Source organism: Colobus angolensis, unplaced genomic scaffold (genome assembly GCF_000951035.1).
Source record: "Colobus angolensis palliatus isolate OR3802 unplaced genomic scaffold, Cang.pa_1.0 Scaffold78, whole genome shotgun sequence".
In the NCBI taxonomy this organism is placed as follows: Eukaryota; Metazoa; Chordata; class Mammalia; order Primates; family Cercopithecidae; genus Colobus; species Colobus angolensis.
Window position 1 is genome coordinate 7,958,935 of NW_012121598.1, and position 14,455 is coordinate 7,973,389.

The following is a 14,455-nucleotide window of genomic DNA, read 5'->3' on the forward strand; positions in this document are numbered from 1 at the left end:
AAAAAAAAAAAAAAAAAAAAATTTCTTAACCTAAGGTAATTTATGATCCTCTTTGCTATTTTCCACAAAATTATGTGTATATAAACACAGATGTGTTTTTCCCCCTAGCAAGGGGGTTAATAGCATTAAGCAGATTCTCAAAAGGATCAGCAGAAGATGCTGACATACAGCAATCATTCTTTTTCTACATGGGTATTTTTGAGAGAAGCGATTTAAGGTAAGTATACATTACCCAAAAACATATACACCAACGCAATGTAGTCAGTTAAAATTAGGATACCTATTTCTTAAAGGGTTGTCCTCCCCCTTTGTCAATTGCAAGTAGTCTCTGGGCCCAATGCAGAAGCTGATTGGTTAATATTACTGGACTCAATGACAGTGATAAAATGGAGTATACTTGGAAAATACTTTTTGTTTTGTTTTATATTTGTGTGTTGTCTTTCAATAAGCTAACCTGCACCTTCCAGCAAATTGGAGGGCTAAATAAATTTATGTAAAAAAAAAAAAAATCACAAAAATTTTACCCTTAATGAAAATATGAAAAATAGAATGGAACCCAGATTAAGCCTCTCTCCCAAAATAACGTATGTCAGCTCAAAGCAACGAAAATACTGTGGTTAGTTGAAAAAAGCTGAAATTTTGTGTAATTATGAAAGTGAAAAAAGAGCATTTTGGCTTTGAAGTTTGAGTTTTCACACCAACATTAGATTTTTAGTCTTAAATTTTAATATTTCAAGACAATTACACTCATATCTATGATATTTAATTTCTACCTTCCAGGCAGCTGGCTTGTCCCTTGTCATTAATATGGAAGGCAATTACAATGTCACCTTTAGCTCAGTTCTAGCTGAGGAATTCAAAAGAAAAGTCAGAAACAAGTTACTTCCCAGTAAATAAATCACCAAGGGATTTAGCTAGTCAATCAGCTCAGCATTTGTGGGGGTCAGAGGGGTGGGGAAGATCTGGGGGTGTTAGCACACACATGAGTGTACATACACACAAAACAGAAACAAAGTAACACTACAATAATCAAACTATATTAATATGTTATCAAAACACTACCAACAGAACAAATGTTTCTTTTGCCTTCTATGTCTCTTCTCATTTTACTCATTCTTTCCTTATCACTATTGACTATTACCTTTCTTCAGATATTTAGCCATGCACTTACCCATGAATCCTGTCTTCTTTTTCTGTCCCAATCCCCATATCTCCATGGCTTTCCAGTTAATGAAGTATCTTAGGAAACTGAGAAACCTAGAAGTATATCTTAGGGAAAGGTCTAAAAAACTATGCTTAAAATTCTCAAAACACTGAGAAAACTTCACATATTCACATTTCTAATGTAGAATAATTTTAAAGAAAAGTTATAATAAAATCTCACATTTTATTATAATAACTAATAAGTAGTAATGAATCTAAGTAGTTTCACACATTCTTTCATTTAAATCCCAAAATCATCCTAAAATCTCATGATACTGAGGGGGATACTAAGGCCCAGAAGGTGAAACTATGCCCAATATTACACAGCTAAATAATAAATTATACAGGCAATCCACCCAAAATTGTTTTTCCCTTTTATTTATTGATGTACCATAGTTGTATGTATTTTGGGGGGTACATGTGATATTTTAACACATGTATACAATGCGTAATGATCAAATCAGGGTAACTGGAATATCCATCACTCAAACAGTTATATTTGCTTTGTGCTGGGAACATTACAATTCTTCTGTTCTAGGTATTTTGAAATATACAATAAATATTAACTATAATTTCCTATCATATTGTTGAATGATAGAACTGGTTTCTTCTAACTGTATGTTTGTACCCACCACCCAAAATTTGAACCTCAAAAAGCAAAACACCTTCAAAATATTAAGAAAACAGAAACCAACATAAATTTTAATGGTAAATATTTAGCAATGTTAAAGAACAGGAATACACATAACTGATTCACATAGTATCCCTATAATATGATAGATGACAGGAAGCTTATAGCAAAATCTGAGGCCCAACTGTGTATGAGCCTTAGGGGCTGATTACTTTTTATACATTATCTTGACTACTTTCTCAAATTTATAATTTTACTGTCCCTAGGCTTATTATAAACCTTCTCTTCAAGTCCTATGAAGTCCAGAAGTCTTTCAATGAGTAAAACCGAGGAATCCAGTGAAGAAAAGAATAGAAAGATATTTCTAGTTTCTCAATAGTCCTCATGCTGTCACTTTTATAACTGAGCCTCATCACAAAGGATTATATAATAGATTCAAGTAATACTGCAAACAATTTTATTTTTAAAACTTAGGTCTTTGATTTTTTGATACTATAACATCTGAAGATTAAAAAAAAGATTTACTATATACTTGAAAAAGCAATATAGTTTATGCAAAAACACTGTCGATATGTGAAAATGTCTGACAAAAAGTTGTCAAGACCAAATTTTTGGCCCTGCTGACTATGAAAAGCGAGTATTTCTTGGATTCAAACTATGAACAAGTAATGAAATTTCTGCAAGGAAGACTCAAGGAAAACATGTGTCATACAGCACTTAAGGCATACATATAGAAACCAAACATTTGTGATAATACCTGAAGTAGGAATGATTTAACAAAAGATTTTCACAGAACACTTAGAGAAAAAGAAAAACTCAGATTGTTACCCCTTCCCAATCTGAGTTTTTACGTTACAGATGTTTTAAAGAACTGTAAACAAAACAACATTTATATATTATTGCCTGATTTCAAAATAATCAAAAACAATCTGTTTTACTTAAAACCAATTGTAGCAATCACTGCATCTAGTAAATAGTAGCACTTCTATTTGCTATTCCTTATAAAGAGGCAAAAACAAAAAAGAAATCACTGTTTTGAGAACTAAAGTATTTTTCCATAAGCACAAAATAGCCAATTTAAAGATATGACATAGACAGAGACAATAAAAATTATATTGTCAAATAACAGACAAATACAAAAAAATTGAAATATGCTAGCTCAATTACCCTGAAGTTCTGCTACTGAATAGGAACTTTCAGATGCTCCAGTATATAAAACATTTTTAGGTGCTAAGCCCAGGAATAATGTCTGGAATTCTGCCAATAATATTCCTCCTGAACACAATGGCAAAGCCTCTGTGTGACACAGCAGTACACTCAACTTTTTTACAATTTCATGTTCCCCCGTCTTTTGCAGCATATGAATGAGAAATAGCCTTTCTCTTGGAGGTTCTATTAATTTTTATGAAATAAACCAACACAAAATGGGTAGCAAACCAATTTAAGCAAAATTTTCATTGTTATGGTTCTATAATTAGAAAATAAAATTAGTAATTGATGAGAGTTACAGCTCAAAAAATGAAAATTACTAGATTGACCTTCATGTGGTTAGTCATATTTAACAAACTTGAGTCCTCTCTGCCTGTGTCTGCCTCTCACTCCAAACTCCCTGTCATACCCCTACCCCTTCTACACACAGCTGCTCTTCTTGAAGTGAGTGCTTTACATTGTGGAGGCCATCAAGTCCAAATAACATAACTTTATTTTGCTATAATTTTTATAACTTCTATCAAATTCAAGTTTTTGGCTGCACCTTACAAACTTGAAAATCTAAGAAATGCCAGTCTTTTAAACTTCAGCCACATATAGGTCTACGTAAAACACTTTTTTAATCTTTAAGGGCTATTTTGTAAATTTTCACCAATTATTAGAAATATTTTTAATACAAATATTATATACATAGTATTGTTAAAAAAGATCAACAAAAGGCACAAAAGCATGGGATATATTTTGAGTTCTTTTTAAAGAAAAGAAATTTCTTTCCTTACCAGAAATGCTAACACTGATTGTTAAGACTTTCTAATGACAGGTATTTTTTGAAAAGAACAACAAACCCATCCTATTCCAAACTATATAGTTTGTAGAGATAACAAAGCCCTAATATTAACTCTGAGCTTATACTAACTTTACTCATCAGACATACATCACTGAGTGAATTAAAAGCCACTTAGCCACGTAAAACGAAAAAGCAAAGGAAAAACTGGTTATTAGCTCAATACAGATTGTTCGTAAAATGGGCACTATGCTAATCAGTCTGCTCTGCTTTAATTAAAAGTATCATTAGCTAAATCACATACGTAAACTTCAATTTCACAGTATTTGAGAAAGATACAAAAAGACCTTTTGTTTACTAAAACACTTTAAAACTTTCCTATAATCTGTTGAACAGACCAATTTTTCCAGATCCTGTATAAACAAATGGTAACCTATACTTTGTTCAATTATCACATATATTAGTGTAGTTTAATAAGATTTGACTATATTTGAAGTATTAACTAAGTCAGATATACAATTATTACATTGAGGAGGTCTACTTCAATTTTAAAATACTAGCTTAACCTTGTATGTTGTCTTCAAAATCCTTTATTTTTCAGTTTTCTATATGGATGTTTAATAGAACACTACACTGACTTTGCAGTTGAATTATGACGCTTTACCTGAACTGCACAGAACTAGTCAATGGATTAAATAATTAAGAGATTGCACAATTTGAGGTAGGATTTTCAGAAATGCTTTATAAAAAGATTTTAGCACACTAATTACTTAAACTATGTCAAAAATCTCACTTAGTTAAATTCTGACAATCTTTGTCAAATTCAGAAACATGAATTCAATTAAAAATAGGCAGCTTATTTAAAATACATTTGTCTTAACAGCTTTAACTTAAAAAACACCTCCTGCCCCCATATACAGTTAATGCTTCTGGCTAATGCACATTCTCTTCCCTGTATTCTCATTTGTATCACATTTTTTCCCCATTAAAGTGAGCACATTGTATTTGGTTTCTTTTCTTCCTATTCATTGTTCAGTTCAGCATTTTAATAATCTTTTCAGTACTGCTGTTCAAAGAAAACAGGCTATATGAAGCTAAAGAAAATTCTCTAAGTTCAATGGTTTTCAAAGTGAGATAATTTTCCTAGACCTATTTATTAAAAATCCATGCAAAACAAGCACCTCAACCAACTGGTAAACAGCTACAGAAAACTGGAAGCTTAAAAATAAAGCCGTTAAAAACACTTCACTACACACCTTCTCTGTGAAGCCCTTTGTTTCCACTGAAAACCATACTGGAATCCTTGTATAAAAGAAGTTGCCTTCTGGCTATCAATAGCTATACTATCAGTAACTGAGGGATCCAGATGTCTGCAGCGGTTAAAACAAATGTTCAGCGTTGGGTGCTGATTCCGCTTCCCTCCGTGCAAGGTTTTTCACAAAGGCAGCAGAGTAAGAGCGCACATAGCAACAGCACTCACAGCTGATTGGACAGAGGGTGTGCTCAACCTCCCCTGCTCACTAGGTCCACTAAAGCTTCCTGTCTACTTGGCAGCACTGTCATGTTTTCTTTGCTCGTCTTAGGAACTCAGCTGTGTTTAGGCAACTTGAAAGGAAAGAACAGTAGACTGACAATGGCAAAGTATTCTAGTGTAAGCCCCTAAAATGTGTTTCTTTAGTTGCTTTTAAAACAGAGAAATTCATGAGACAAAAATTTATCTCAGTTAGTGAAATAAATGAAACTGAAGACAAAGAAGGGTTGTGGAGGGAATCAATTACTTCACATTTAAATTAAATCAGGTCTACCAAATGAAACCCTGTGAAAATGTGTAAATAAAAAACTTTACAATAATCAGAATAAAGCATTAACCTCCATATACCTAGAACTATAAAGTATTTTACAACAAACTTCACAAATTCCTAGAAAAGCACAACCTGTTTAAAATGGGATAGGTCCTGAAATGGTCTCTCCTCAAATGCATGCAGTACCTTTTAAGAGGGCTAAAGAAACAGGTTACCAGACTGACTAGAAAAAGATTCAGAAAGGAAAAATTATCAGTTACTTCACAGTCTCTGACAATACAAGATTTAACTAGGTCTTTATAGTAAAATGTCTCTGGATACATAGAAGAATGACATTTAGCTTAAATTCATTTACTTTTTGTTATCATAAAATTACCCAGAGACATAAAAGCATAGACTTTTTTTCAGGTTTCAAGTACTGGGCTTCAGTTTACCAGTTCATACTGTCTCCACGTAACAGCAAAAACCCCTCCCCAGCTTACAAAGTTGTTTGGGAGAATCAATGAAAGTAGTAGGGGATGAACAGATGTGATGAATTATAAAAATTTCTCACTTTAGAAGTATTTCCCCTGAACGTCACATCAACTAGGATGGTGGTTTTCAAACGTTTAAAGCAATGGAACTCTTTATTTGCATTCTTCCTATAAAATGCATTATCAGTGGTAGCTCTAGGACTTCTATACAGGAAAGGTTTGTGGGAGTAGGCTGAGGCAACAGCAGAAGCATGCCGTTTACTACTCAGATCTTTGTTTATCTTGAGTGTCTTGGCATTAGGGAGTGGAGGCTGATGGAAATGTTGGAGTTACTAAAGTGTCCCATGAGCACTATGAGGCTATTTTTAAGTGAGAAGCCACAAATAGCACGCAATTTCATCTCAGACCCAGAATCCACAAGATTTCTACCCCTGAAGAAGCTTCTAGGATTCCTGGAGTTCTATAGTACAGAAGAAATACAATCTGGAAGAGGTTTATTGCTTTAAAGAAATCTCATTACTTTAAAGAATCTGATCACTCGCTCCACATTTAGCCAGAGGGAGAGCTGTTAAGCCCCCTGAGAAATAACAAGACGTGTTTGGAAACACAATAAGCCTGAGGTAGGTGACTCAGAGAAAGAATGGCATGGTAGAGAGAGCAAGGATTTTGGAGGCAGGCCAACCTGTGTTCAAAACAGGAATCTGCCATTACTAACAGTGAGACCACATATAAGATTATTACACCATTATGAGCTTCAGTTTCCTCATCTGTACAACTCCTAATCCAAGACTAGTCACAGGCCCACTGTACTTTTTCCTTAACACTTAGTTCATAGAATGTAGAAGACTGTTTACAAAATGACTGGTTTAATGAGTCTCCTCCATCATACTGTAAGTGCTTTAAAGGTAGGTACTATGCCTACTTGTTTACCTAGCACCATGCCTCATTTATATTTTATACAATATTTGATTTGATTTCACAATCATGGGAGGTGACTAGTACAAGTAGAACATCTTACTTGACCATCTTCATTGTTTAAATAAGGAAATTAGATCTAAAATTTACAAGTCACAACTAGAAGTTAAAGGAAATCAAATTTAAAATTTTTTTGGATTAATAAATTTATATTTCAAAATCAACCTTTTTCTATCTCCCATAATATATAATCCCAGGGTTGTTTTGGAATATTTTCTTTCAGTTATAATCCTTAAACTTTAAAATTAAAGGCTAGTGATATCATATATCTATAATATAAATCTATTGATGTCATATAAAAAAGAATTTACAGAAAAAACATTAAATGTATTTAGTCACATGTAATTATAAATGATAAAAGACACTCTAAATAGATGTGCCACCTTAAAAAGTTAAATCCAACTGAGACAGTATTTTATTTAGTGAAATGCTCCCCTCTCTGCTGCTAGTTTTCCAACAAATTTCAGAACAGCACTTCATATATTTTTGAAAAAAGTTTGCTTTTCCCCAATTTGCTCATCTTGGTACACAAAACTAAATAATGAGTATGCTATACAATGATGGCACATTATCTACTTTGTAAATCTCAAGACTACAAACTAAGAATCTGAATAACATGAATTTCTACACAAGTGTTAGTCCCAAATTCTCAATTCTCAATTCCCAACCATGACAAACCTCCTTCCCCCACTCCTCCAGAACCCACCTAGCATGGTTGTTAAGTATGCTCTCTAAATGGACAGTTCAGGAAACATATCATGCTCCTGCAGGGAAACAAATAGGATAGTAGATCTTTTACAAAAGTTTTAAAAACAAAACTATATATTCCAAATACAAAATGCAAAAATTTCAAATAACTATTTCAGATCATCTATGCTTTCTGTTAGCAGAAATAACTGAGATATACTGATAGTAAGATAATTTAAGAGATAATCATGCTATCTTTGAGACTTTCTAAACAAAAAAAAATTATTGCAGATAGAAAAAAGAGCCCTTCAAAGGTAATGATTAAATAGCTACTACACATATACACATAAAAATAATTACTAAATATATATTATATGTATATATTAAATAGCCACTACCTACTGGCCCATGGGCCAGGCATGATGCTAATCCCTTTACATACTCTTCTCAGATCCTTAGGTAGTTGTTATCCCCACAGATTAAAACTGGTACAAAATCCAGCCTCATGACTGGAAAGACCCCTTAAAGCAGCAAGACATAATGGAGGAGGAAAGCCACAAATTCAAGCTCCTTCCACTTACAGGATGTGTTACCAAATTATGTAATCTGCCTGAATCTATTTATTTGAAAAGTGGGAATAATAATTTCTCTAAGTGCTATAAACCACCTAGGTGAGTACTTGGGCTCTTAATTTGAAGTCTCCTCTTTCCCTTTGCAGACATCAGGTCTACATGACATAACCATTTGTCTGCATACACACACACGCACACAACAAATAACAGCAATACATTAGCATACATTAGTTGTACACAGTATTAATAAAAACGGGAATGAAACAACTCTTGACCAAAGAAAGATTTCTGTGACGCTGAATTTTTTTTAAGTTTCTTAAATAATGTCACATCTAACAATACATGTAACAGCTGAATAACTAATTTGTAAGGAAGACTAAGCAATAGTTAAAATTTAACATTAACAGTTTTGGAAAATAGAGAAATTTATGACATCATTAAATCAGTTTTTATTAAAAAACAAAATATGATGTTCAGGTCACTTCAGGGATAAATTAAACCATACATTAGAGTGACTGCCATTTACATGAGATTCCCAGCAATCATATTTGCTGCAATGATTACCCACTGACTTGTATTCATTATAACAAAGTACAAATAAACCAAATGGCCAAACAGCAACCCAAATATACCGTTTTAAGAGTTAAACACAGTCTTAAAATTAAAATGCTAAAAAGTACCTAAGAGACTTAATTGAGGATCTCATCTTTCAAAAGATTTTGGGTTATGATGACCTAGATTAGTTCCAGGAGTAGTGCCTTGTTTACAAAATCTAAGATCTTGGAAAGAAGAAAATGTTCTAGCCTGTTTTTTGGCATCATTCATACTACATTGTTTAAAATGAGCTAGAACAGGGGTTATTTATAAGCTAAGCTACTAGACAAACACTTCGTCTAATAATATCTTGTAGACACATAAGTCAGATTTAATAAGAATCAAGATCATGTATTAAGAATTCACTTTTAATATCCTATATACTTTGTAAAGTAAATCACCACCATTACATAAAATGTGTGCAGAGGTGCATATGGGTTTTTCTTTATGCATACTTCTTTTAAAGATATATTATGGGATGTTGTTAATCTCCTGCTATTACAAAGAATGCTATGTTTGATTCAATCTTAGATTGAAAACCAATCATACATTTTTATTATAATAAAATAACATTTTACGACAAGTTTTTCCATGAAGACAATGGATCCCATATTTACCTGTCCCTTTGACAACTGCAACTTTGTGAAATAATATTTTGTAGATGAAGAAACTGGATCATAGAAATTGAGGTAGGTCACCTTGTAAGAATCACCTACTCTAGGTTTAATTCCAAGTGCTGTGGTTTTTTTCCACAATTACCTATTACTGATACATGTCATTATCTCTGCTAACAGAGACAAACAGTCATACAAATGACTGATTCTGCAGTTTAAATTCTGGAGACTGTTAACAGAAATCTGGTTGAGTGAAAAAGCTGTATGTGTATTTAGTCAATCTTGTGTAGCTTAAGGAGACTCAATCATTAAGTCCCCAAAGCTTTAATACTGTTTGCTTTGCATTTAACATTTTAAAAAATCTGCTTATTTGAAATTATTTTATGTTGGTTTGCTTCCAAGTGATATGACTAAACTCTTTTGGCTACCTCAAACTCTAGCATGTCTAAAACTGAATTAGTTTTCCTCTGAACAAGAGTCACCATTATTGTCAGTGACATCCTCCCAATTCCCTAAGCTAACAAACTTTGGAGAGAATCTACTCATTGACTGTGTGTTTAGTAAGTGCCTGGCACAACCACTTCACTCAGGTTATGTCATTCTAACAAAGTTATAAAATGGTGTAAAATACTATTACTATCCCAGTTTTAATCAATCAAATGGCAACGCAGAGTAAGTTGGCAACTTAAGCTTACACAGAGAAGGTAACAAAATCAAATCTTGAACACTTTTAGTTCTAAGTGCTAAAACAATCTGTGGAATTAATGTGCTATAAAATTAATATAAGGGGTTGAGACTGTCATTTTCTTCTTAAATAAAGTAGAAAAAAGAAAAAAATCAGTCATCATTGCTCATGGCAAGATTGGTAAATAACTTGTTTTTGGGCAGGGGTTGATATGGATGTTGTTATGGGGCAGCAATGTGAAACGTCTAATTGTGGATTGCAGTCAAAACAATGCTAAGGCCACTGCTCCATCTGACACTGTCTCTCAATTACTACCATCCCTCCCACTGTCTCCAAATAGATACTGGTTTTTACCATATCATATTCAACAAACATGGACTTTGGAAGCACAACAGCTGAAATTAGGTAGAATTGTACTAAATAGAGTTGGAGAAAATAGTCACTAGAGACTTACAGCCAAAATTCACATATATCACAGGCTGTCACCACTCAATTCTACAGACCCTCTTTTCCTAGAGGTGACACTACTAAAGACACAGATGTTCAAAGATCCCTAAGGATTCACAATGTACAAATGCTATAACTACCGAATATAGCTTTCTGTGTAGAGGGAAACAACAGTTGTCTTTTCCCTTATATAAATGCTAGAGTCAACCTTTCTATGAGAGCTCTCCATTTTCAATGCAATTTCAGTTTATAAAGTACTTATTTGAATACCTCAATAGTTTTTACCATTTTAGACCAAGAAGATTTTAACTGCAGCACCTAAGAGAGGAAACAACAGTAAGACCTCATAAACTGAGCTCCTCAATTGAAGCTTGCACTTACTGGGAATAATTTTTCATTCTTCATTCACAAAAACAAAACAAACCATCAAACATACATGCCCCCTCCCATTCAAACTCAAAATATTGGAGACCACCACAAATAGAAAGGGATAGTGGAGGTCAGGCATGGTGGTTCATGCTCATAATTCCAGACTTTACGAGGCTGAGACAGGAGGACTGCTTGAGGATAGAGTTTAAGACCAGGCTGGGCAACAGTGAGACCTTTTTTCTAAAAAAAAAAAAAAAAAAAATTAAAAATCAGCTGGGCATGGTGGTGCACACTGTAGTCCCAGCTTCTCAGGGACTGAGGCAGGAGGATTGCTTGAGCCCAGGAATTGGAGGTTGCAGTGAGCCACAATCAAGCCACTGTACTCCAGCCTGGGCAACAGAGCAAGAACCTGTATCAATAAACAAAAAAAGAAAGGGATAGTAGAGTGTACAATTTCTGTAAGTTTGTACAGGCCATCTGATACTCTCTTATTCCTCTGGGCCAGCTCCTCTACTCCCAAGTCCCACCTCTTCTAAAACATCACAGGATAACCTCAGCTTCTGATTCACCTGTTGCACCAGGAAGAAAGGACTTTGTTTTTTTTTTTTTTTTTTTTTCAAACTACAAGTTTCTGAGGGCAGAGGCCATGTTAGCTCTTGCTCATCACAGTACTTCCAGCACATACGCCAGGCACATTGAAAGTGCTCAGTGAATACTTGTTTCAGTGAACAAGAGAGGGAGAATGGTCCAAATGTCTAAGGTTTTACTATTTCTAACAGTTAAATTCTAAAGTGTTGTCATATTTAACCAATAAGACTATATAATCACAACTATATTGCAGAAGGAAATATTCATAAGAATTCGTATCGCTTCCAAAAAGAACATTTTGTCAAAATATGGATGTTGGGAGAAACATTTTAGAAATAGAGCATTTCTAAAACAAAATCCAAGTGTTTTGTACTAAATCAAAACAAGCATCCCATGTTGTCAATCCCTTGATTTCATACAAGGGCCCATGTAAATTACAAAATATTAGATGCAATATCCTACAAAACACAGCTGGGGCAAATCAGCTATTTTAATCTATATTTAAGCTATCTAAGTACAGAATGAAATACCAGTTAATGAAAGACAAGATTTGAGTGCACTAGCAGAACAGTAAAATGACTATTACGGTTATCATAAAATTCATTGTCCACTGAGGTGGGAGGTTTGCTTGAGGCCAGGAGTTCAAGACCATCCTGGCCAACACAGAAAGACCTTGTCTCTAAAAAGAAAAAAAATATGTATTAAAAAATTGAAGAATAAAATTCATGATCCAAACAGTGGTAACACATTTAGAGTGAAAGGCGACCATTATGAAATAGGATTGGACACAGGGACAACAGGCATAAACCAGGACCATCCTATGTAGCATTTAACCCAGCCCATTAAAATAGTTTGAACTTAATGGTATAGTTAGAGATATAAAACGGTTAAATATGTTAAATTTTTTAAGCGTGAATTTTGTATTTCATGAAACTCACTGATAAAAGCCCAAACATAAAATTATGGTATCTTAGAACTTACATAGTTGTTAAGTAAGCAATAGGCACTTAATTTTTTATCAAGCATCTAATAAATACTAATTCTGTGTCAACCTGTGACAGGTGTGAGGAAAACAGCTGGGAAGAAGTCAGATGTCATCACTGCCCTTGAAGAACAATTATTCTAGTGAAGGAGACAGTATAAAATGAAGAAATGAGGGAAGCACAAACTATCATATAGTGGCTGGCCTTCTTGCAGTTCCTAAAGCATGCCAGACTCTTTCTAAATTCAGGACCTTTGCACATATACCTTTGGCCTGGGATGTTCTTCCCCCTTACACAACTGGTGCCTTCTCATCCTTTGCTCATTTTCTCAGGGGCCTTACTTAACCATTCAAACCAAAGAGGACTTCTCCTTGCTCTCACTTAGCCACTCTCTTAGCCTTTGTATATTTCCTTCAGCGCATTTGGAATGTGTTTATCTTACATATTGAAGAGATGCTAATTTATTAACAATGATAGGCAAATTTATTGAGTATTTATTCAGAATCAAATACTATTTTGTTTTGTTTTGTTTTTTTGAGATGGAGTTTTGCCTTTGTTGCCCAGGCTGGAATGCAATGGCTCGATCTCGGTTCATTGCAACCTCCACCTCCTGGGTTCAAGCAATTCTTCTGCCTCAGCCTCCCGAGTAGCTGGGATGACAAGCATGGGCCACCATGCCCGGCTAATTTTTTTGTAGTTTTAGTAGAAATGGGGTTTCTCCTTGTTGGTAAGGCTGGTCTCGAACTCCCGACCTCAGGTGATCCGCCCGCCTCGGCCTCCCAAAGTGCTGGGATTACAGGCATGAGCCACCGTGCCTGGCCCAAATACTATTTTCTAAGCACCTTATATGGACTATCTCATTTCCTCATTACAATAGCCCTTTAAGTAGGTACTATCACTAGCCTCATTTTTTATACATTGAAACTAAAGAAAAATATTGTCCTCTATATTTCTAAATAGTTTGTACTATTTCCTGATTTTTAAATTTGACCATTATTTCTAATTTCTTATTTCTTTATATCCATCTCTTTCTTAGCTTCCTAGTTTCAAGAATGAAATGTCTTATTCACTTTGAGTCTACTTATTACCATTCGACTTACTTCTAAGAGTATGCATGTATTACTTTGAGAACAATGTCAAAATATAATCACCTAGTCTGTTCCTTTCCAGTTTCCTGATAAAAGCCAGATGATCATTATTTCATTTCTGGTGCCAGAACCTACAGGCAACTGTGCTCTGCTAGAGGCTAGAAGTAATACCAAATACAGAAAATACTAAAGCAACTAGCAGGGAATTTGAGTTTTACTTTTTTAGTTGGATAGGTTGCTTTTCTCTGGGTCTTACGTTTTCTCAACTGTAAAAATGAAAGAAACTCACACACTTTAAGGATCTTTCCAACTGTGGTTTCTAGTGACAGAGTGATTTTGTGAGTAATTTCAGAATAACAAAATTATTTTCACATCCTGAACTTTTAAAAGTGGATTTAATATGTACCACTATGCAACCTGAATTTTGTTGTTGTTGTTAGCAACTTAGAGTACCCTGGTAAATACCTAAATTCTGCACCATAAGCTACTACAAAAGGTACAGGCCAGGGTTAGACTACAACCTCCTGAACCACAGAAGTGTGGCTGCAAAACCTGCATTCAATCAACACAATAACTACTCAGAGGCATAGGGATGTTCTTTACCTCAATTTCTGAAAAGTTAGTATGCCAACTTAATGACACACATGCTCAGAGAAACAATATTTAAGAAAGGAGATGGCCAGGCGTGGTGGCTCAAGCCTGTAATCCCAGCACTTTCGCAGGCCGAGACGGGCGGATCACTAGGTCAGGA

At 34.4% G+C, this 14,455-nt stretch overlaps 1 protein-coding gene across 4 annotated transcripts in view; it reads right to left on the bottom strand.

Annotated features, from left to right (window-relative positions):
• Window positions 1-14,455, bottom strand: part of FAM214A (family with sequence similarity 214, member A) — a 101,707-nt gene that overhangs the window by 69,942 nt on the left and 17,310 nt on the right. Inside the window, exon 1 of one of the 4 annotated variants that reach the window (XM_011928639.1) lies at window positions 5,084-5,264. The exons of the other annotated variants lie outside the window; for them this stretch is intronic. Within the exon in view, the coding sequence (XP_011784029.1) occupies window positions 5,084-5,120 (37 nt within the window). The 5' untranslated portion in view covers window positions 5,121-5,264. Of the gene's footprint in view, window positions 1-5,083; window positions 5,265-14,455 lie in introns of those variants that run through there. 4 annotated transcript variants of the gene reach the window in all.